The sequence below is a fragment of the Oncorhynchus mykiss genome, chromosome 12 (genome assembly GCF_057628025.1).
Source record: "Oncorhynchus mykiss isolate SJ-2025 chromosome 12, ASM5762802v1, whole genome shotgun sequence".
NCBI classification, from domain to species: domain Eukaryota; kingdom Metazoa; phylum Chordata; class Actinopteri; order Salmoniformes; family Salmonidae; genus Oncorhynchus; species Oncorhynchus mykiss.
Window position 1 is genome coordinate 5085706 of NC_143033.1, and position 24295 is coordinate 5110000.

General features: G+C 45.1%; 1 protein-coding gene across 1 annotated transcript in view; it reads right to left on the reverse strand.

Annotated features, from left to right (window-relative positions):
* Positions 1–24295, reverse strand: part of trabd2a (TraB domain containing 2A) — a 129478-nt gene that overhangs the window by 21965 nt on the left and 83218 nt on the right. The window contains exon 5 of the mRNA XM_036936776.2: positions 4168–4258. Coding sequence (XP_036792671.2) covers positions 4168–4258 — 91 coding nt within the window. The remainder of the gene's footprint in view (positions 1–4167; positions 4259–24295) is intronic.

Sequence of the window (24295 nt, forward strand, 5' to 3'; positions counted from 1 at the left end):
TATTCAGGCTGTGTGGCATTGGGGCTTTATGGTCACTTCGCCCACAGGAAGACATTCTCATGCCCTGAAACAACAGAACGTCCAAATGGTCAAATATTTTACAATGACCAGTGAAGGATGGAGGTCACCGTGTAACCCTTTGTTATGATGTGTTTAATATGTATAATGTATTTGAAGTGTGTATAATTTGCAGTAATTATTTAGTTTCTGAAATTATGTCTTGTGTATAATAATAACATGTACTATGTGTATGCTATTTGTATAATGTATATACTATTTGTATAATGTGTATTCTAACATGTATAATGTGCATACTACCATGTACAATGTATATGCTATTTGTATAATGTGTATACTAACATGTATAATGTGCATACTACCATGTACAATGTATATGCTATTTGTATAATGTGTATACTAACATGTATAATGTGTATACTATTTGTATAATGTGTATTCTAACATGTATAATGTGTATACTACCATGTACAATGTGTATGCTATTTGTATAATGTGTATACTAACATGTATAATGTGTATACTATTTGTATAATGTGTATTCTAACATGTATAACATGTATACTACCATGTATAATGTGCATACTACCATGTACAATGTTTATACTATTTGTATAATGTGTATACCAACATGACAATGTGTATACTACCATGTATAATGTGTATACTACCATGTATAATGTGTATACTATCATGTATAATGTATACTACCATGTATAATGTGTATACTATCATGTATAATGTATACTACCATGTATAATGTGTATACTATCATGTATAATGTGTATACTATCATGTTGTATATTAACATGTATAATGTGTATTCTGCCATGTATAATGTATTCTACCATGTATAATGTGTATACTATCATGTATAATGTGTATACTATCATGTTGTATATTAACATGTATAATGTGTACACTATCATGTTGTATACTACCATGTATAATGTGTATACTACCATGTATAATGTATACTACCATGTATAATGTGTATACTATCATGTTGTATACTAACATGTATAATGTTTATACTACCATGGTGTATACTAACATGTATAATGTGTATACTACCATGCTGTATACTAACATGTATAATGTGTATACTACCATGCTGTATACTAACATGTATAATGTGTATACTACCATACTGTATACTAACATGTATAATGTGTATACTACCATGCTGTATACTAAACATGTATAATGTGTATACTACCATACTGTATACTAACATGTATAATGTGTATACTACCATGCTGTATACTAACATGTATAATGTGTATACTACCATGCTGTATACTAACATGTATAATGTGTATACTACCATGCTGTATACTAACATGTATAATGTGTATATTACCATGCTGTATACTATTTGTATAATGTGTATACCAACATGACAATGTGTATACTACCATGTATAATGTTTATTCTACCATGTATAATGTGTATACTAACATGTATAATGTGTATACTATCATCTATAATGTGTATAATGTATACTAACATGTATAATGTGTATACTACCATCTATAATGTGTATACTACCATGCTGTATACTAACATGTAAAATGTGTATACTATCATCTATAATGTGTATACTACCATGCTGTATACTAACATGTATAATGTGTATACTATCATCTATAATGTGTATAATGTATACTAACATGTATAATGTGTATACTATCATCTATAATGTGTATACTACCATGTATAATGTGTATACTACCATGCTGTATACTAACATGTATAATGTGTATACTATCATCTATAATGTGTATACTACCATGCTGTATACTAACATGTATAATGTGTATACTATCATCTACAATGTGTATAATGTATAGTAGCAGTCAGGTCTGAAGGCTGATTTATACTTTGTCTGTAGACATTTAGAATGCGACAAGTGCCGCTGGTCAAAACATCATTCAATTTATACTCCGGGGGACTGTCCGTAGACTGTCCCTGCGACTGTCGCTTCACCCTTCTGGCAGACAGATGAAAAAAGTTCAACTTTGACCCTGTCGCTGTGTCCGATGTTGTGGTTACCTGACTGACGAGAGCAATGAGAGGTCTAAAATTCTTTGATAGAATGCCTTGCTTTTATTTAATCACACTCACAACCGTAAAACCATTTTCTGTAATTAGCTCGCCGTTAACTTGTAAATAATGATCTTATTGTAAGTTTATTTTCTTGTAATAATGAATTAAAATTAGCTTAAGTTAAGACGTTGTCAGTTATGATATGACCATTATTTGAACTGGCTAGCCAGCTAACTTAACACTAGCTAGCTAGCCAGATAACTTAACGCTAGCTAGCTAGCTAACAAGCTGATGTTGTCAGTTATGATGTGGCCATTATTTGAACTGGCTAGCCAGCTAACTTAACGCTAGCTAGCTAGCTACCACCTGCCGTTGTCAGTTATGATGTGGCCATTATTTGAACTGGCTAGCCAGCTAACTTAACGCTAGCTAGCTAACTAACAAGCTGACGTTGTCAGTTATGATGTGGCCATTATTTGAACTGGCTAGCCAGCTAACTTAAAGCTAGCTAGCTAACTAACAAGCCAGAAACGAACCAAAACATAGTTTAGAAAGTTTTAGTTGCCTGGTTTGCTAGATTAACATATACTAAAATACATTTTTAAACAGATGGGTTTATTGGAGTTAAAACACAACATTATTGCTATTTTTTACCACCGTGCTGCTGATGTCATGCAGCGCGTCGTTCTCTGTGTTTCTATAGTTTTTCATAACGGCAACGACAAGTTGGATGTCGGACGACAATAGAATGTTCACAATGGTCACTGCGACAACTGTCTACTGACATATCGACAGACCAACTGTAAAACCAGTCTTAAGACAATTGGCTTATTCATCCCCCTCCTCTCCCCTGTAACTATTCCCCAGGTCGTTGCTGTAAATGAGAATATGTTCTCAGTCAACTTACCTGATAAAATAACTGATAAAATAAATAAATAAGACAGCGTGACGTTGGCCGGTGTGAGGACAACAAGGCTTGATGAGGTTAGCACTGTGTCTACGATACTACGAGCATCGCTAATATCACTGACCTCACAGTAACACCACCTACACTACACTAACTCTGACACACTGGGCTAGTTTGTTTATTTTTCAATTCGCCAAACATCCACATCAAAATGCCCCTCATGTCTATACAAGTCTACTTCAAGGCATTTTAATGGTATTAACAATCTGTAGACATTCATCTTTGAGGAGAGATTGAGTCTTCAGAAGACATTGGAGGGTAGTCAGATACATAGGGTACGGTGGGGGGGTTAGAGTGGAAGTGGGATTGTGGGTAGTCAGATAGAGAGGGTACGGTGGAGGGTTAGAGTGGAGGTGGGATTGTGGGTAGTCAGATAGAGAGGGTGGGGGGGGGAGGTTAGAGTGGAGGTGGGATTGTGGGTAGTCAGATAGAGAGGGTGGGGGGGGTAGAGTGGGATTAGAAGTGGGATTGTGGGTAGTCAGATAGAGAGGGTACGGTGGAGGATTAGAGTGGAGGTGGGATTGTGGGTAGTCAGATAGAGAGGGTGGGGTGGAGGGTTAGAGTGGAGGTGGGATTGTGGGTAGTCAGATAGAGAGGGTGCGGTGGGGGGGGGGGGGTAGAGTGGAGGTGGGATTGTGGGTAGTCAGATAGAGAGGGTGCGGTAGGCGGGTTAGAGTGGAGGTGGGATTGTGGGTAGTCAGAGAGTTACGGTGAGGGGTTAGAGTGGAGGTGGGATTGTGGGTAGTCAGATAGAGAGGTACGGTGGAGGGTTAGAGTGGAGGTGGATTGTGGGTAGTCAGATACAGAGGGTGTGGTGGGGGGTTAGAGTGGAAGTGGGATTGTGGGTAGTCAGATAGAGAGGGTGCGGTGGGGGAGGTAGAGTGGAAGTGGGATTGTGGGTAGTCAGACAGAGAGGGTGTGGTGGGAGGTTTAGAGTGGAGGTGGGATTGTGGGTAGTCAGATAGAGAGGGTGCGGTGGGGGAGGTAGAGTGGAAGTGGGATTGTGGGTAGTCAGATAGAGAGGGTGTGGTGGGAGGTTTAGAGTGGAGGTGGGATTGTGGGTAGTCAGATAGAGAGAGGGAGGGTGGGTAGTGGTTATGTGTTGGTGAGGACAGCGAGAGGTGTATTATTACCTGTTAATGGGCTGCCCTGCAGGAGTGTGCTCCACTTCATAGCCCTGACTCCTCAGCACATCAATCACTGTGTTGTTGCCCAGGAAGTGACCTGCAATAAAAACACAGTTCTCGTGTTAGGGTCAGGTGTCTCTGTTTCAGTCTCTGTTTCAGTCTCTCTGTTTCAGAGACGCTGCAAGTCAACAGGACCAAGGCCGTGCCACTTAGCCAACCAGACCTGGGTTCGAATACTATTTGAAATCTTTTCAAATACTTAAAACTGTGCTTGAAACAAAAGTAAAGTCCCGAATGTTCAACCCCTGCCCACCTGGTACTCCAGGATCAGGCTAAAGCAAACTAGGTCTGGTAACACTCGCCAGCCAGCCCTCTCAGAGCCGTGGGAATGGCAGCGCCGGCTAACTCACTGTAACACTATATCTAGCTCAGCTCTCACAGAGTAGTCCAAGTGAAATACAACAAACCAGGAGAGATATTTCACCATTACTCTGGTTATTTCACCGTTAATCTGGTTATTTCACCATTATTCTGGTTATTTCACCATTGATCTGGTTATTTCACCATTACTCGGGTTATTGCACCACTAATCTGGTTATTTCACCATTACTCTGGTTATTTCACCGTTACTCTGGTTATTCCACCATACATCTGGTTATTTCACCGGTACTCTGGTTATTTCACCATTACTCGGGTTATTGCACCACTAATTTGGTTATTTCACCATTACTCTGGTTATTTCACCGTTACTCTGGTTATTCCACCATACATCCGGCTATTTCACAATTACTCTGGTTATTTCACAATTACTCAGGTTATTTCACCGTTACTCTGGTTATTTCACGATTACTCTGGTTATTTCACTATTACGTGGGTCATTTCACCATTACTCTCGTTATTTCACCGTTACTCTGGTTATTCCGCCATTACTCTGGTTATTTCACCATCAATCTGGTTATTTCACAATGAATCTGGTTATTTCACCATTACTCTGGTTATTTCACAATGAATCTGGTTATTTCACCATTACTCTGGTTATTTCACCATAAATCTGGTTATTTCACCATTACTCTAGTTATTTCACTGTTACTCTGGTTATTCCACCATTACTCTGGTTATTTCACCATACATCTGGTTATTTCACTATTACTCAGGTTATTTCACCATTACTCTGGTTATTTCACCATTACTCTGGTTATTTCACCATTACTCAGGTTATTTCACCTTTACTCTGGTTATTTCACCGTTACTCCGGTTATTTCACCGTTACTCTGGTTATTTCACCGTTACTCTGGTTATTTCACCATAAATCTGGTTATTTCACTATGAATCTGGTTATTTCACCATTACTCTGGTTATTTCTCCATAAATCAGGTTATTTCACCATAAATCTGGTTATTTCACCATTACTCTAGTTATTTCACTGTTACTCTGGTTATTTCACCATACATCTGGTTATTTCTCAATTAATCTGGTTATTTCACCATTACTTGGGTTATTTCAACATTACTCTGGTTATATTGATTCTCATTAAGTAAAAAAAAACACATAAAGGGTCATCGAGTCAGTCATGTTGTATTGTAGTGGTGGTATTATGCCTGGGAGCTTTTAGCTTAATGTGCACTTTTAGTGTTTTAACAACTAACTGACTATGGCCACTGGTAAATTATAGAAACAGAGAGTGGATCAGCTTCAGTGAAGTAGAAAGAGAAGGAAACAGAGAGTAGATCAGCTTCAGTGAAGTAGGAAGAGAAGGAAACAAGTGGATCAGCTTCAGTGAAGTAGGAAGAGAAGGAAACAAGTGGATCAGCTTCAGTGAAGTAGGAAGAGAAGGAAACAGAGAGTAGATCAGCTTCAGTGAAGTAGGAAGAGAAGGAAACAGAGTGGATCCTTCTCTCTCCAGCTCTCCTTTCCTCTCCTCTTCTCCCCCTTCTCTCCTCCCACCCCTCTTCTTCCTCTCTCCTTCCCCACCCCTCTCCTTCCTTCTTCTTCTCCCCCCACTCTCTAGGTGAAGTGAAGCATTGTTGGTTCAGGTTGCGGCACGTCACAAAAGGAAGGAGTCTCTCCTTGTCCTCACAAACTAAGCCATGTAGCGTGGCAGTGTGTCAACAAAGTCAGAGCCTTTCATGGAGCCTAACTACCACAGGGCTGTAGGCCCTAACTACCACAGGCCTGTAGGTCCTAACTAACACAGGCTAACTACCACAGGGCTGTAGGCCCTAACTACCACAGGCATGTAGGTCCTAAATACCACAGCCTAACTACTACAGGCCTGTAGGTCCTAAATACCACAGCCTAACTACCACAGGCCTGTAGGTCCTAAATACCACAGCCTAACTACTACAGGCCTGTAGGTCCTAAATACCACAGCCTAACTACTACAGGCCTGTAGGTCCTAAATACCACAGCCTAACTACCACAGGCATGTAGGTCCTAAATACCACAGCCTAACTACCACAGGCCTGTAGGTCCTAAATACCACAGCCTAACTACCACAGGCCTGTAGGTCCTAAATACCACAGCCTAACTACTACAGGCCTATAGGTCCTAAATACCACAGCCTAACTACCACAGGCATGTAGGTCCTAAATACCACAGCCTAACTACCACAGGCCTAAACCTAACCCTTAAACCTAACCCCTAAACCTTAACCCTAACCCCTAAACCTAACCCTAATCTCTAAACCTAACCCTAACCCCTAAACCTTAACCACTAACCCCTAAACCTAACTCTAACCCCTAAACCTAACCCTTAACCCTAACCCCCAACCCTAACCCTAATCCCTAAACCTAACCCCCAACCCTAAACCTTAACCCTAACCCCTAAACCGAACCCTAACCCCAAACCCCTTTTAGGTTCTAGATAGCACCTTTTTTTCTGAGAGTATGTAATATCCAAGTACTGACACAACCAGTCACTCTGCTACGTGTTCCCTAACCAGTCACTCTGCTACGTGTTCCCTAACCAGTCACTCTGCTACGTGTTCCCTAACCAGTCACTCTGCTACGTGTTCCCCAACCAGTCACTCTGCTACGTGTTCCCCAACCAGTCACTCTGCTACTAGTTCCCCCAACCAGTCACTCTGCTACGTGTTCCCCAACCAGTCACTCTGCTACGTGTTCCCCAACCAGTCACTCTGCTACGTGTTCCCCAACCAGTCACTCTGCTACGTGTTCCCCAACCAGTCACTCTGCTACGTGTTCCCTAACCAGTCACTCTGCTACTAGTTTCCCCAACCAGTCACTCTGCTACGTGTTCCCCAACCAGTCACTCTGCTACGTGTTCCCCAACCAGTCACTCTGCTACACGTTCCCCAACCAGTCACTCTGCTACGTGTTCCTCAACCAGTCACTCTGCTACGTGTTCCCCAACCAGTCACTCTGCTACATGTTCCCCAACCAGTCACTCTGCTACGTGTTCCCCAACCAGTCACTCTGCTACATGTTCCCCAACCAGTCACTCTGCTACGTGTTCCTCAACCAGTCACTCTGCTACGTGTTCCCCAACCAGTCACTCTGCTACATGTTCCCCAACCAGTCACTCTGCTACGTGTTCCTCAACCAGTCACTCTGCTACGTGTTCCCCAACCAGTCACTCTGCTACGTGTTCCCCAACCAGTCACTCTGCTACGTGTTCCCCAACCAGTCACTCTGCTACGTGTTCCCCAACCAGTCACTCTGCTACGTGTTCCTCAACCAGTCACTCTGCTACGTGTTCCCCAACCAGTCACTCTGCTACGTGTTCCCCAACCAGTCACTCTGCTACGTGTTCCCCAACCAGTCACTCTGCTACTAGTTCCCCCAACCAGTCACTCTGCTATGTGCTCCCTAACCAGTCACACTGCTATGAGTTCCCTAATCAGTCACTCTGCTACGTGCTCCCCAACCAGTCACTCTGCTACGTGTTCCCTAAAAACGCAGCCGTCGTCACCAATCCTTCCTACCAATTAATATAACATATGGTAAGCCTTAAATATAGTTCCTTTCCATACAGCGCAGCAATATATATATTACCAATGGTAACCGGGGCTGAGTAGCAGTTCCCAAAACATTACACAGTAACTAAATAAATAAACGCCAGGCACTGTGTGTGTGTGTGTGTGTGTGTGTGTGTGTGTGTGTGTGTGTGTGCTGGTGTGTGTGTGTGTGTGTGTGTGTGTGTGTGTGTGTGTGTGTGTGGGTGTGTTCATCCTACAAGCCAGTGCAGCTGTTTATGTGTACTGTCATCCTTCATAGCTAGGTATTCCACACACAGTGTCAGACCATAATCACTGCAGCCAGCTGGCGATTTAAGACACAATCCTTCATTTCTCAGCCAAAGGGTTATTCACTGAAATGACCAATGAAAATGAGTACATATTGCATATTCAACCTTTTAACTTGTTCATCTACAGTAGGTGGAAAGGCCAGCTACAGTAGGTGGAAAGGCCAGCTACAGTAGGTGGAAAGGCCAACTACAGTAGGTGGAAAGGCCAGCTACAGTAGGTGGAAAGGCCAACTACAGTAGGTGGAAAGGCCAGCTACAGTAGGTGGAAAGGCCAACTACAGTAGGTGGAAAGGCCAGCTACAGTAGGTGGAAAGGCCAACTACAGTAGGTGGAAAGGCCATCTACAGTAGATGGAAAGGCCAACTACAGTAGGTGGAAAGGCCAGCTACAGTAGGTGGAAAGGCCAGCTACAGTAGGTGGAAAGGCCAACTACAGTAGGTGGAAAGGCCAACTACAGTAGGTGGAAAGGCCAACTACAGTAGGTGGAAAGGCCAGCTACAGTAGGTGGAAAGGCCAACTACAGTAGGTGGAAAGGCCAGCTACAGTAGGTGGAAAGGCCAGCTACAGTAGGTGGAAAGGCCAACTACAGTAGGTGGAAAGGCCAGCTACAGTAGGTGGAAAGGCCAGCTACAGTAGGTGGAAAGGCCAGCTACAGTAGGTGGAAAGGCCAACTACAGTAGGTGGAAAGGCCAGCTACAGTAGGTGGAAAGGCCAGCTACAGTAGGTGGAAAGGCCAACTACAGTAGGTGGAAAGGCCAGCTACAGTAGGTGGAAAGGCCAGCTACAGTAGGTGGAAAGGCCAGCTACAGTAGGTGGAAAGGCCAGCTACAGTAGGTGGAAAGGCCAGCTACAGTAGGTGGAAAGGCCAGCTACAGTAGGTGGAAAGGCCAGCTACAGTAGGTGGAAAGGCCAGCTACAGTAGGTGGAAAGGCCAGCTACAGTAGGTGGAAAGGCCAGCTACAGTAGGTGGAAAGGCCAACTACAGTAGGTGGAAAGGCCAGCTACAGTAGGTGGAAAGGCCAGCTACAGACTAGCTTGTCCGACTACACTCTTAAACATCAAAGTGCAAGTTGGAACCGAATAAGGCTCTTGAGAGCGATGCCATAGAGGAACCATGTTACGGTCTCTGAAGAACCATACAAAAAATCCCAAACCAGAAATATTTCAGCCCTCCAGGACCGGAATTGAACAGCAGTGATGTAAGTTTTTTACCTTGATTTGCATATTTCCCCGGGTGCCTTTCTCAAGTGAATTGTAGAGTTACCAGTACCACCCATGACTGTGTTTGATAATGATGAGAGACATGGTTCATGCATTCTTCATTTTCAGTCCTGTGTCTTTCCACCAAGTGAGATCCTAATTAAATATGTCATCATTAAAATGTAATTATTTAAGATAATATTTTACATGTAAGCCTTCTTTGGGGGCCTAGTTTTACCCTAATAGACTGGCCTGAAACTCATTGTTTTACAGGTCGCGTCAGGCCTGCAATCACATTCTGCATTTCACACATTTCGCAGTGTGAATTTAACTCTTGAATCAACAGTAGAAATATTACACTGGGGGGACGACAACAACAACAACAACAACACTGGTAAGTGTGCTATGAAAGGGAAACATCTGTAGGCTTCCATACACGTCAGGAACCTTCGAGAATTCTACAGAACCGTAGATGCCACGACAAGAACCCCACACTTCACTCAAAGGTTCTTTAATCGGGCCAGAGTTCTCCAAAGGAACGTTTAAAGGCGAAGAACCATTTTTTAGTTTATTTACAGTGGAGGTGGAGAGCGGAGCTGGGAGCATGTCCAGCTTGATGATTATCTCTACGGTAGTGTATCACCAGCCAGGTCGGACACTGGCTTCACAGTACTGGGTAGTTGAGTCAGGTATTTGTGCTGTTAAACCCTAAAAATATAATTACTAAACTGGAAAAACAGCCCGTCAGACCGAGGCAAATGAACGAACACAATGTGTGTCCATGGGTATAGATAGTTGAGTCAGGTATTTGTGCTGTTAAACCCTAGAAATATAATTACTAAACTGGAAAAACAGCCCGTCAGAACGAGGCAAATTAACGAACACAATGTATGTCCATGGGTATAGATCCCCTTTTTTCTTTTCATGTCTCATGCTCCCAGACCAAAACCTAGACAGGCGCTCAGATCCAGACACATCAGGCAGCTGGAGCCATTTCCCAGACCAGGCCCGAGGTGTTTTTTGATGTCCAAAGGATAACGCTGTTGGCTGGGTCAAAATGTCAACATAAGCTCTCCCTCAGCCTCGGCGTCTCCTGACAACTGAGTAAACAACTCTAACGACGTCCATACTACTGGCTATCTAAACTGAGAGCACACTGGCTCGCGCGCGCGTGTGTGTGTGTGTGTTTGTGTGTGTGTGTGAGAGAGGAATGAAATAGGTCAAAGGTGACCAGGAAGACCACCTCTAACCTTTTTTTTCCTTCTTCTTTTCACACTCAGCAGTTTTCTACTGAGCTCTAACTTCTAGAAAGAGAATTATCACGCTGAATTTAAACTGCCGGAGTCATCATTTGACATTAGCAGAGCACCAAGTTATGAGGGGGGGGGGGGGGAGAGAAACAAATGATCAAAAGTTGTAATTGGGAAAATCATTGCTTGCGTCCATGAGGCCGAGACAGCTGGTAACTCTACGTCTGAACCTGTTAGGCAGCAGTTGCCGTTCACTGCAATGACAGACCGTTGGCACACGCATAAAGAAAGTAACAGTTTTTACACGCTGGCGCTGCCACCCACATTGACGACATGGGCAGTATAAAACAGTGCCAATCTGTCATTAATACACATGTCAAGTCTCCGACAACCTGCGGCCTTGGTAATTAACACGACCATGGTTTTACCGTGGCACTCTGACTGCACAAACCTCCAGATGGGGGAGACAACAGGAGTGATGAGGAAAAGGGGAAAAGAGGGCCCTTCTCCTGGTGTAATCACCCTCTTCTCCTGGTGTAATCACCCTCTTCTCCTGGTGTAATCACCTCTCTTCTCCTGGTGTAATCACCCTCTTCTCCTGGTGTAATCACCCCCTCTTCTCCTGGTGTAATCACCCTCTCTTCTCCTGGTGTAATCACCCTCTCTTCTCCTGGTGTAATCACCCCCTCTTCTCCTGGTGAAATCACCCTCTCTTCTCCTGGTGTAATCACCCCCTCTCCCTGTGTAATCACCCTCTTCTCCTGGTGTAATCACCCCCCTCTCCCTGTGTAATCACCCTCTTCTCCTGGTGTAATCACCCTCTTCTCCTGGTGTAATCATCCCCTTCTCCTAGTGTAATCACCCTTTTCTCCTGGTGTAATCACCCCCTTCTCCTGATGTAATCACCCCCTTCTCCTGGTGTAATCACCCCCTCTTCTCCTAGTGTAATCACCCCCTTCTCCTGGTATAATCACCCCCTTCTCCTGGTGTAATCACCCCATCTTCTCCTGGTGTAATCACCCCCTTCTCCCTGTGTAATCACCCCCTCTTCTCCTGGTGTAATCACCCCCTCTTCTCCTGGTGTAATCACCCCCTTCTCCTGGTGTAATCACCCTCTCTTCTCCTGGTATAATCACCCCCTTCTCCTGGTGTAATCACCCTCTTCTCCTGGTATAATCACCCCCTTCTCCTGGTACAATCACCCTCTTCTCCTGGTGTAATCACCCCTCTTCTCCTGGTGTAATCACCCTCTTCTCCTGGTGTAATCACCCCCTCTTCTCCTGGTGTAATCACCCTCTCTTCTCCTGGTGTAATCACCCCCTCTTCTCCTGGTGTAATCACCCCCTCTTCTCCCGGTGTAATCACCCCCTCTCCCTGTGTAATCACCCTCTTCTCCTGGTGTAATCACCCCCCTCTCCCTGTGTAATCACCCTCTTCTCCTGGTGTAATCACCCCCTTCTCCTGGTATAATCACCCTCTTCTCCTGGTGTAATCATCCCCTTCTCCTAGTGTAATCACCCTTTTCTCCTGGTGTAATCACCCCCTTCTCCTGATGTAATCACCCTCTTCTCCTGGTGTAATCACCCCCTTCTCCTGGTGTAATCACCCCCTCTTCTCCTGGTGTAATCACCCCCTTCTCCTGGTATAATCACCCCCTTCTCCTGGTGTAATCACCCCCTCTTCTCCTGGTATAATCACCCCCTTCTCCTGGTGTAATCACCCCCTTCTCCTGGTGTAATCACCCCCTCTTCTCCTGGTGTAATCACCCCCTCTTCTCCTGGTATAATCACCCCCTTCTCCTGGTGTTATCACCCCCTCTTCTCCTGGTGTAATCACCCCTCTTCTCCTGGTATAATCACCCCTCTTCTCCTGGTATAATCACCCCCTTCCCCTGGTATAATCACCCCCTTCTCCTGGTGTAATCACCCCTTTTTCATCACAATTGTTTTAACTAAAACAATACAACTGCATAATCAATTTTTTTTTCCCTGGTCTTCACATATTTTACACCACTAGCTAAGGAGTTTTGTTCTTGAAGAAGGATTTTTTTTTGTGTCAGATTCAGTTTGATAACGTGCATGTGCTCATTAGTTATTTAGCTACCGAAAGCTAGCGTTAGCTTCCTAACTGAGACGCTTCATATGAAACAAATGGGGTGGTAAGTGCAGCACAATGCACACTATAACACTAAATGCTTTACCGAGCTAGCTACGTAGCAAGATGATGGAGAAATGATTTAATCCATTCTTTATTATCACATACTGCCAGTGCCAGTTCACTTACTAGCTAAAGCTAGCGAAATATTAGCTAACTAGCTACTCCACTGACTTTTGACAGCTACAAGGCAGTTGCTTTATTAAAAATCAATCCATTTTTTGTACCTTTATTTAACTAGTCAGTTAAGAACAAATTCTTATTTTCAATGACGGCCTAGGAACAGTGGGTTAACTGGCCTAGGAACAGTGGGTTAACTGGCCTAGGAACAGTGGGTTAACTGGTCTAGGAACAGTGGGTTAACTGCCTGTTCAGGGGCAGAATGACAGATTCGTACCTTGTCAGCTCGGGGGATTTGAACTTGCAACTCTCTGGTCCAACGCTCTAACCTCTAGGCTACCCTGCCGCCCCATCCATTGTGATGTAATTCTTAAAAGTCTAAGCTGTTAGGGCGGGGTTCTAAGCTGACATCTGGAATTGTTTTAAGAAGGTCATACTATGGATCATTTAGCTATTTGATTTAGAATTTTTTTAGGACCCCTTTAGGTATCATTTGATAAAATATAACACATTCGTAAATGGCAACAAAAAAAAGCCAGTCAAAAACACAAATCATAAGGGTTAAGGTTGAAGTGAAGAGTCAGTCCTATATCAATGATATATATAAGAAAGCTCAGGAAATGTATATATATATATATATATATATATATATATATTTTACACGTATTCAACACCTTATTTTTGTTGGCACAAAACGACCTCATTACTTCCCTTCAATACGTATGGGTTACTTTTATATAAGTCAGGTGGGGCTTGTGGGGCAAAACGAAGAACACCATCGTGTTCGTGAGTCTCACCTTTTCATACTAGTTTTTAGGCCAAACCGTTCGGATGCTACAGATGTTTTCATGAGAAGGCTGATTTTCAAGGACGTAGTAGGATGTGGTGGATTGAGACGCAGCCCGAACAAGGAAACAGATCTCTCTAAGCTTAAACTGATTCATTTATTATGCTACATTCTCGGTGTATCTGACTCTTTAAAGAGACAATCTGGGATTGGTACAAGTCCTTGCATCCACAGCTCCATCTATTCATTTGACTCTGGTTACGTTCCATCAGCCCTTTATAGAAAAAAAAGTGGCATGGTTACTGTTTTATTGTTGAATCCCAGATTGCCCCTTTTAAAACCCCTCAGTTACATTTTCGTTCCCCTAATGGGCAGTCCCTCCCCGCCTCTAAACTAAACTCAGCTTTTACTTACTGAGGACTACAATCTGCTTTTTAACATTCAGAAATAAACCTTCAGACCAAACAAACACTGTGATTATACATTGCCAATGACCATTGACATGAAATGTATATGATTCAATATTTTTCCTTTTCCATCGAGCCAGTTTGTATGGCTGGCCTGTCATGCTGGGCCTGGTCACTATACCTCTAGGACAGAGTACCTGGCTGTGTAAGTCAGTGGAGAGCCGACTTGTATTTTAATTAGGCACCAAATGGAACAAAACGGACTAAAAAAAGGAACTGAACATGTGGAATAAGAAACTCAATGTTTCCTATTCCGTTGCAAAACATTTTGCTACAGTGTGCCCTAATTAAAGGAACCTGGTGTGGGTGATGTGTATGAGCTTGCTTTGCCCATCTCAAAGGTTTTGACTGTCTCAAAGGTTTTGCCCATCTCAAAGGTTTGGCCTGTCTAAAAAGGTTTTGCTTTGCCTGTCTAAAATGTTTATCCTAGCTTTGCCTGTCTAAAAGGTTTCTCCTTGCCTAGCTTTGCCTGTCTAAAATGTTTCTCCTAGCTTTGCCTGTCTAAAAGGTTTCTCCTAGCTTTGCCTGTCTAAAATGTTTCTCCTTGCTTTGCCTGTCTAAATAGCTTTGCCTGTCTAAATAGCTTTGCCTGTCTGAAAGGTTTCTCCTAGCTGTGCCTGTCTAAAAGGTTTCTCCTAGCTTTGCCTGTCTAAATGGTTTCTCCTAGCTTTGCCTGTCTGAAAGGTTTCTCCTAGCTTTGCCTGTCTGAAAGGTTTCTCCTAGCTGTGCCTGTCTGAAAGGTTTCTCCTAGCTGTGCCTGTCTGAAAGGTTTCTCCTAGCTTTGCCTGTCTGAAAGGTTTCTCCTTGCTGTGCCTGTCTGAAAGGTTTCTCCTAGCTGTGCCTGTCTAAATGTTTATCCTAGCTTTGTCTGTCTAAATGGTTTCTCCTAGCTTTGCCTGTCTAAATGGTTTCTCCTAGCTTTGCCTGTCTAAATGGTTTCTCCTAGCTTTGCCTGTCTGAAATGGTTCTCCTAGCTTTGCCTGTCTGAAAGGTTTCTCCTAGCTTTGCCTGTCTGAAAGGTTTCTCCTTGCTGTGCCTGTCTGAAAGGTTTCTCCTAGCTGTGCCTGTCTAAATGTTTCTCCTAGCTTTGCCTGTCTAAATGGTTTCTCCTAGCTGTGCCTGTCTAAATGTTTCTCCTAGCTTTGCCTGTCTAAATGTTTCTCCTAGCGTTGTCTGTCTAAATGGTTTCTCCTAGCTTTGCCTGTCTGAAAGGTTTCTCCTAGCTTTGCCTGTCTAAATGGTTTCTCCTAGCTTTGCCTGTCTGAAATATTTCTCCTAGCTTTGCCTGTCTGAAAGGTTTCTCCTAGCTGTGCCTGTCTGAAAGGTTTCTCCTAGCTTTGCCTGTCTGAAAGGTTTCTCCTTGCTGTGCCTGTCTGAAAGGTTTCTCCTAGCTGTGCCTGTCTAAATGTTTATCCTAGCTTTGTCTGTCTAAATGGTTTCTCCTAGCTTTGCCTGTCTATATGGTTTCTCCTAGCTTTGCCTGTCTAAATGGTTTCTCCTAGCTTTGCCTGTCTGAAATGGTTCTCCTAGCTTTGCCTGTCTGAAAGGTTTCTCCTAGCTTTGCCTGTCTGAAAGGTTTCTCCTTGCTGTGCCTGTCTGAAAGGTTTCTCCTAGCTGTGCCTGTCTAAATGTTTCTCCTAGCTTTGCCTGTCTAAATGGTTTCTCCTAGCTGTGCCTGTCTAAATGTTTCTCCTAGCGTTGTCTGTCTAAATGGTTTCTCCTAGCTTTGCCTGTCTGAAAGGTTTCTCCTAGCTTTGCCTGTCTAAATGGTTTCTCCTAGCTTTGCCTGTCTGAAATGTTTCTCCTAGCTTTGCCTGTCTGAAAGGTTTCTCCTAGCTTTGCCTGTCTGAAAGGTTTCTCCTTGCTGTGCCTGTCTGAAAGGTTTCTCCTTGCTGTGCCTGTCTGAAAGGTTTCTCCTAGCTGTGCCTGTCTAAATGTTTCTCCTAGCTTTGTCTGTCTAAATGGTTTCTCCTAGCTTTGCCTGTCTGAAAGGTTTCTCCTAGCTTTGCCTGTCTAAATGGTTTCTCCTAGCTTTGCCTGTCTGAAATGTTTCTCCTAGCTTTGCCTGTCTGAAAGGTTTCTCCTAGCTTTGCCTGTCTGAAAGGTTTCTCCTTGCTGTGCCTGTCTGAAAGGTTTCTCCTAGCTGTGCCTGTCTAAATGTTTCTCCTAGCTTTGTCTGTCTAAATGGTTTCTCCTAGCTTTGCCTGTCTGAAAGGTTTCTCCTAGCTTTGCCTGTCTAAATGGTTTCTCCTAGCTTTGCCTGTCTGAAATGTTTCTCCTAGCTTTGCCTGTCTGAAAGGATTCTCCTAGCTGTGCCTGTCTAAATGGTTTCTCCTAGCTGTGCCTGTCTAAAGGTTTCTCCTAGCTGTGCCTGTCTAAATGTCTTTGTCTGTCTAAATGTCTCTCCTATGATATTTAACAGCTTCAGTTGAGCTCCCCTGGACTGGCTGGCTCCCTGCCTGACCTTTAGATGACCCCGGGGGATGAGAGGTGAAGGCATGGGGAGGCTTGGCCCCTCCAGGCTTTTCAGTCACACAGCCTAATGGGATACTGTCGGCTGGGAGGGCCTGTCTATCTGCCTACCTATCTGCTCCCCCAACCTACCTCATCCCTCATAAGTCCTTTCTAGGCCCCTCTGGTCTGGACCACTGCAGGCCCTTCCTGGTCTGTCTCAGGGTACTAGCTAATGGGATACGGTAGCCATTGGCCAGAGGCATCCAGTCTATCTACGAAGTCAGCTCAGGGTGACAGCGTTAGTACTAGCACCAGTGTTTCCCCATGTGCATTTAGTAGCAGCTAATGTTGCATTTTGGCCACCAGTGAAAAAAAAATGTGTGTGTGTGTGTGTGTGTGTGTGTGTGTGTGTGTGTGTGTGTGTGTGTGTGTGTGTGTGTGTGTGTGTGTGTGTGTGTATATATATACGTATATACACTACCATTCAAAAGTTTGTGGTCACTTCTAAATGTCCTTGTTTTTTAAATAACTTTTTTTTTCAAGTGTCCGTTAAAATATCATCAAATTGATCAGAAATACAGTGTAGACGTTGTTAATGTTGTAAATGACTATTGTAGCTGGAAACGGCAGGTTTTTAATGGAATATCTACATAGGCGTACAGAGGCCCATTATCAGAAACCATCACTCCTGTGTTCCAATGGCGCGTTGTGTTAGCTAATCCAAGTTTATACTTTTAAAAGACTAATTGATCATTAGAAAAGCCTTCTGCAATTATGTTAGCACAACTGAAAACTGTGTCATGATTAAAGAAGCAATAAAACTGGCCTTCTTTAGACTAGTTGAGTATCTGGAGCATTAACATTTGTGGGTTCGATTACAGGCTCAAAATGTCCAGAAACAAATAACTTTAATCTGAACCTCATCAGTCTATTCCTGTCCTGAGAAATGAAGGCTATTCCATGCGAGAAATTGCCAAGAAACTGAAGATCTCGAACAACACTGTGTACTACTCCCTTCACAGAACAGCGCAAACTGTCTCTAACCAGAATATACAGAGGAGTGGGAGGCCCCGGTGCACAACTGAGCAAGAGGACAAGTACATTAGAGTGTCTAGTTTGAGAAACAGACGCCTCACAAGTCCTCAACTGGCAGCTGTATTACTGGCAGCTTCAACGTCAACAGTGAAGAGGCGACTCCGGGATGCTGGCCTTCTAGGCAGAGTTCCTCTGTCCAGTCTCAACGTCAACAGTGAAGAGACTACTCCGGGATGCTGTCCTTCTAGGCAGAGATCCTCTGTCCAGTCTCAATGTCTACAGTGAAGAGGCGACTCTGGGATGCTGGCCTTCTAGGCAGAGTTCCTCTGTCCAGTCTCAACGTCAACAGTGAAGAGGTGACTCCGGGATGCTGCCCTTCTAGGCAGAGTTCCTCTGTCCAAACACAACGTCAACAGTGAAGAGGAGACTCCGGGATGCTGGCCTTCTAGGCAGAGTTCCTCTGTCCAGTCTCAACGTCAACAGTGAAGAGACTACTCCGGGATGCTGTCCTTCTAGGCAGAGATCCTCTGTCCAGTCTCAATGTCTACAGTGAAGAGGCGACTCTGGGATGCTGGCCTTCTAGGCAGAGATCCTCTGTCCAGTCTCAATGTCTACAGTGAAGAGGCGACTCCGGGATGCTGGCCTTCTAGGCAGAGTTCCTCTGTCCAGTCTCAACGTCAACAGTGAAGAGACTACTCCGGGATGCTGTCCTTCTAGGCAGAGATCCTCTGTCCAGTCTCAATGTCTACAGTGAAGAGGCGACTCTGGGATGCTGGCCTTCTAGGCAGAGTTCCTCTGTCCAGTCTCAACGTCAACAGTGAAGAGGTGACTCCGGGATGCTGCCCTTCTAGGCAGAGTTCCTCTGTCCAAACACAACGTCAACAGTGAAGAGGAGACTCCGGGATGCTGGCCTTCTAGGCAGAGTTCCTCTGTCCAGTCTCAACGTCAACAGTGAAGAGGCGACTCCGGGATGCTGGCCTTCTAGGCAGAGTTCCTCTGTCCAGTCTCAACGTCAACAGTGAAGAGGCGACTCCGGGATGCTGGCCTTCTAGGCAGAGTTCCTCTGTCCAGTCTCAACGTCAACAGTGAAGAGGCGACTCCGGGATGCTGGCCTTCTAGGCAGAGTTCCTCTGTCCAGTCTCAACGTCAACAGTGAAGAGGCGACTCCGGGAGGCTGGCCTTCTAGGCAGAGTTCCTCTGTCCAGTCACAACGTCAACAGTGAAGAGGCGACTCCGGGATGCTGGCCTTCTAGGCAGAGTTCCTCTGTCCAGTCTCAACGTCAACAGTGAAGAGACTACTCCGGGATGCTGTCCTTCTAGGCAGAGTTCCTCTGTCCAGTCTCAACGTCAACAGTGAAGAGGCGACTCTGGGATGCTGGCCTTCTAGGCAGAGTTCCTCTGTCCAGTCTCAACGTCAACAGTGAAGAGGTGACTCCGGGATGCTGCCCTTCTAGGCAGAGTTCCTCTGTCCAAACACAACGTCAACAGTGAAGAGGAGACTCCGGGATGCTGGCCTTCTAGGCAGAGTTCCTCTGTCCAGTCTCAACGTCAACAGTGAAGAGGCGACTCCGGGATGCTGGCCTTCTAGGCAGAGTTCCTCTGTCCAGTCTCAACGTCAACAGTGAAGAGGCGACTCCGGGATGCTGGCCTTCTAGGCAGAGTTCCTCTGTCCAGTCTCAACGTCAACAGTGAAGAGGCGACTCCGGGATGCTGGCCTTCTAGGCAGAGTTCCTCTGTCCAGTCTCAACGTCAACAGTGAAGAGGCGACTCCGGGAGGCTGGCCTTCTAGGCAGAGTTCCTCTGTCCAGTCACAACGTCAACAGTGAAGAGGCGACTCCGGGATGCTGGCCTTCTAGGCAGAGTTCCTCTGTCCAGTCTCAACGTCAACAGTGAAGAGGCGACTCCGGGATGCTGGCCTTCTAGGCAGAGTTCCTCTGTCCAGTCTCAAAGTCAACAGTGAAGAGGCGACTCCGGGATGCTGGCCTTCTAGGCAGAGTTCCTCTGTCCAGTCTCAACGTCAACAGTGAAGAGGAGACTCCGGGATGCTGTCCTTCTAGGCAGAGTTCCTCTGTCCAGTCTCAACGTCAACAGTGAAGAGGTGACTCCGGGATGCTGGCCTTCTAGGCAGAGTTCCTCTGTCCAGTCTCAACGTCAACAGTGAAGAGGTGACTCTGGGATGCTGGCCTTCTAGGCAGAGTTCCTCTGTCCAGTCTCAATGTCTACAGTGAAGAGGCGACTCCGGGATGCTGGCCTTCTAGGCAGAGTTCCTCTGTCCAGTCTCAACGTCAACAGTGAAGAGGTGACTCCGGGATGGTGGCCTTCTAGGCAGAGTTCCTCTGTCCAGTCTCAACGTCTACAGTGAAGAGGTGACTCCGGGATGCTGGCCTTCTAGGCAGAGTTCCTCTGTCCAGTCACAACGTCAACAGTGAAGAGGCGACTCCGGGATGCTGGCCTTCTAGGCAGAGTTCCTCTGTCCAGTCTCAACGTCAACAGTGAAGAGGAGACTCCGGGATGCTGGCCTTCTAGGCAGAGTTCCTCTGTCCAGTCTCAACGTCAACAGTGAAGAGGAGACTCCGGGATGCTGTCCTTCTAGGCAGAGTTCCTCTGTCCAGTCTCAACGTCAACAGTGAAGAGGTGACTCCGGGATGCTGGCCTTCTAGGCAGAGTTCCTCTGTCCAGTCTCAACGTCAACAGTGAAGAGGTGACTCTGGGATGCTGGCCTTCTAGGCAGAGTTCCTCTGTCCAGTCTCAATGTCTACAGTGAAGAGGCGACTCCGGGATGCTGGCCTTCTAGGCAGAGTTCCTCTGTCCAGTCTCAACGTCAACAGTGAAGAGGCGACTCCGGGATGCTGGCCTTCTAGGCAGAGTTCCTCTGTCCAGTCTCAACGTCAACAGTGAAGAGGTGACTCCGGGATGCTGGCCTTCTAGGCAGAGTTCCTCTGTCCAGTCTCAATGTCTACAGTGAAGAGGCGACTCCGGGATGCTGGCCTTCTAGGCAGAGTTCCTCTGTCCAGTCTCAACGTCAACAGTGAAGAGGCGACTCCGGGATGCTTTCCTTCTAGGCAGAGTTCCTCTGTCCAGTCTCAACGTCAACAGTGAAGAGGCTACTCCGGGATGCTGCCCTTCTAGGCAGAGTTCCTCTGTCCAGTCTCAACGTCAACAGTGAAGAGGCGACTCCGGGATGCTGGCCTTCTAGGCAGAGTTCCTCTGTCCAGTCTCAACGTCAACAGTGAAGAGGCGACTCCGGGATGCTGGCCTTCTAGGCAGAGTTCCTCTGTCCAGTCTCAACGTCAACAGTGAAGAGGCGACTCCGGGATGCTGGCCTTCTAGGCAGAGTTCCTCTGTCCAGTCTCAACGTCAACAGTGAAGAGGCGACTCCGGGATGCTGGCCTTCTAGGCAGAGTTCCTCTGTCCAGACTCAACGTCAACAGTGAAGAGGCGACTCCGGGATGCTGGCCTTCTAGGCAGAGTTCCTCTGACCAGTCTCAACGTCAACAGTGAAGAGGCGACTCTGGGATGCTGGCCTTCTAGGCAGAGTTCCTCTGTCCAGTCTCAACGTCAACAGTGAAGAGGCGACTCCGGGATGCTGGCCTTCTAGGCAGAGTTCCTCTGTCCAGTCTCAACGTCAACAGTGAAGAGGAGACTCCGGGATGCTGGCCTTCTAGGCAGAGTTCCTCTGACCAGTCTCAACATCAACAGTGAAGAGGCGACTCCGGGATGCTGCCCTTCTAGGCAGAGTTCCTCTGTCCAGTCACAACGTCAACAGTGAGGAGGCGACTCCGGGATGCTGGCCTTCTAGGCAGAGTTCCTCTGTCCAGTCTCAACGTCAACAGTGAAGAGGCGACTCCGGGATGTTGCCCTTCTAGGCAGAGTTCCTCTGTCCAGTCTCAACGTCAACAGTGAAGAGGCGACTCCGGGATGCTGGCCTTCTAGGCAGAGTTGCAAAGAAAAAGCCATATTTCAGACTGCCCCCCCCCCAAAAAAAAAAGATTAAGATGGGCACAGAACAGAGACACTGGAAAGAGTAAGATTGGAAAAAAGTGTTATGGACAGATGAATCTAAGTTTGAGGTGTTTGGATCACAAAGAAGAACATTCGCGAGATGCAGAAAAACTGAAAAAGATGATGGAGGCGTGTTTGATGCCATCTGTCAAGCATGGTGGAGGCAATGTGATGGTCTGGTGATGCTTTGGTGGTGGTGAAGTGGGAGATTTGTACAGATTTGTACAGGGTAAAAGGGATCTCGAAGAGGGAAGGCTATCACCTCATTTTGCAACTCCATGCCATACCCTGTGGATGGCGCTTAAATGGAGCCAATTTCCTGCTACAACAGAACAATGACCCAAAGCACAGCTCCAAACTATGCAAGAACTACTTAGGGAAGAAGCAGTCAGCTGGTATTCTGTCTATAATGGAGTGGCCAGCACAGTCACCGGATCTCAACCCTATTGAGCTGTTGTGGGAGCAGCTTGACCGTATGGTACGTAAGAAGTGCCCATCAAGACAATCCAACTTGTGGGAGGTGCTTCGGGAAGCATGGGGTGAAATCTCTTCAGATTACCTCATCAAACTGACAACTAGAATGCCAAAGATTCTGCAAGGCTGTAATTGCTGCAAATGGAGGATTCTTTGACGAAAACAAAAGTTTGAAGGACACAATTATTATTTCAATTAAAAATAATTATTTATAACGTCTTGACTATATTTCCTATTCCTTTTGCAACTCATTTCATGTATGTTTTCATGGAAAACAAGGACATTTCTAAGTGACCCCAAACTCTTGAATGGTAGAGTGTATATACAGTATATAATCAGTACCAGTCAACAGTTTGGACACCTACTCATTCCAGGATTTTCTTTATTTTTTACTATTTTCTACATTTTAGAATAATAGTGAATACATCAAAACTATGAATTAACAAATATGGAGTCATGTAGTAACCAAAAAAGTGTTACATAAATCAAAATATATTGTATATTTCAGATTCTTCAAAGTAGCCACCTTGATGATAGCTTTGCACAGCTTTCTTGGCATTCTCTCAACCAGCTTCATGAGGTAGTCACCAGGAATGCATTTCAATTAACAGGTGTGCCTTGTTAAAAGTTAATTTGTGAAATGTCTTTCCTTCTGAAATGCATTTGAACCAATCAGTTGTGTTGTGACAAGGTAGGGGTGGTATACAGAAGATAGCCCTATTTGGTAAAATACCAAGTCCATATTATGGAAAGAACAGCTCAAAAAAGCAAAGAGAAACGACAGTCCATCATTACTTTAAGACATGAAAGTCAGTCAATGCGGAACATTTCAAGAACTTCGAAAGTTTCTTCAAGTGCAGTTGCACAAACCATCAAACGCTGTGATGAAACTGGCTCTCATGAGGACCTCCACAGGAAAGGAAGACCCAGAGTTACCTCTGCTGCAGAGGATAAGTTCATTAGAGTTAACTGCACCTCAGAATGTAGCCTAAATAAATGCTTCACGGAGTTCAAGTAACAGACACATCTCAGCATCAACTGTTCAGAGGAGACTGCGTGAATCTGGCCTTCATGGTTGAATTGTTTGAAAGAAACCACTACTAATGTGCTCCTGAGAGGAGCAGCGATCTAAGGCACAGCATCTCAGTGCAAGAGGCATCACTACAGTCCCTGGTTCAAATCCAGGCTGTATCACATCCGGCTGTGATTGGGAGTGAAGGAAAAGCAGCCAACAAGTGCTCAGAATATGTTGGAAAAGCATTGAGAGAAACACATTCAGGAATGAAATTCCACAACTCAACAAACCACACCTGTTAATTGAAATGCATTCCAGGTGACTACCTCATGAAGCTGGTTGAGAGAATGCCTAGAGTGTGCAAAGCTGTCATCAAGTCAAAGGGCGGATACTTTGAAGAATCTAAAATATATTTCACATTTTGGGGGGGGTTACTTCATAATTACATATGTGTTATTTCATAGTTTTGATGTCTTCACTACTATTCTACGATGTATAACATTGTATAAATAAAGAACAAACCATTGAATGAGTGTAGGTGTCCAATCTTTTGACTGATACTGTATACACGCATATATAAAGCATATGTATAGATAGATGTAGGCCCCTGGGAAGACCTCATCCACCGTCCCCAGCCTGGTCAAAAGTAGTGCACTATGTAGGGAATAAGAGTGCCGTTTGGGACACACACACATTGCCAGTGGCTGCCCCAGTCTGGTCATTCCCTTTTTTAATTTTTTACATTTGACCTTTATTTAACTAGGCAAGTCATCTAAGAACAAATCCATTGTTCTGGGTGGTGGCCCAAATAGAGGATCCGCTTCGGGAAAGTCGTATTCCTGGTCGTAATGTTGGTAATGTTGACGTTGCTCTTATATCCAATAGTTCCTCCCGGCTGTATGTAATAAAA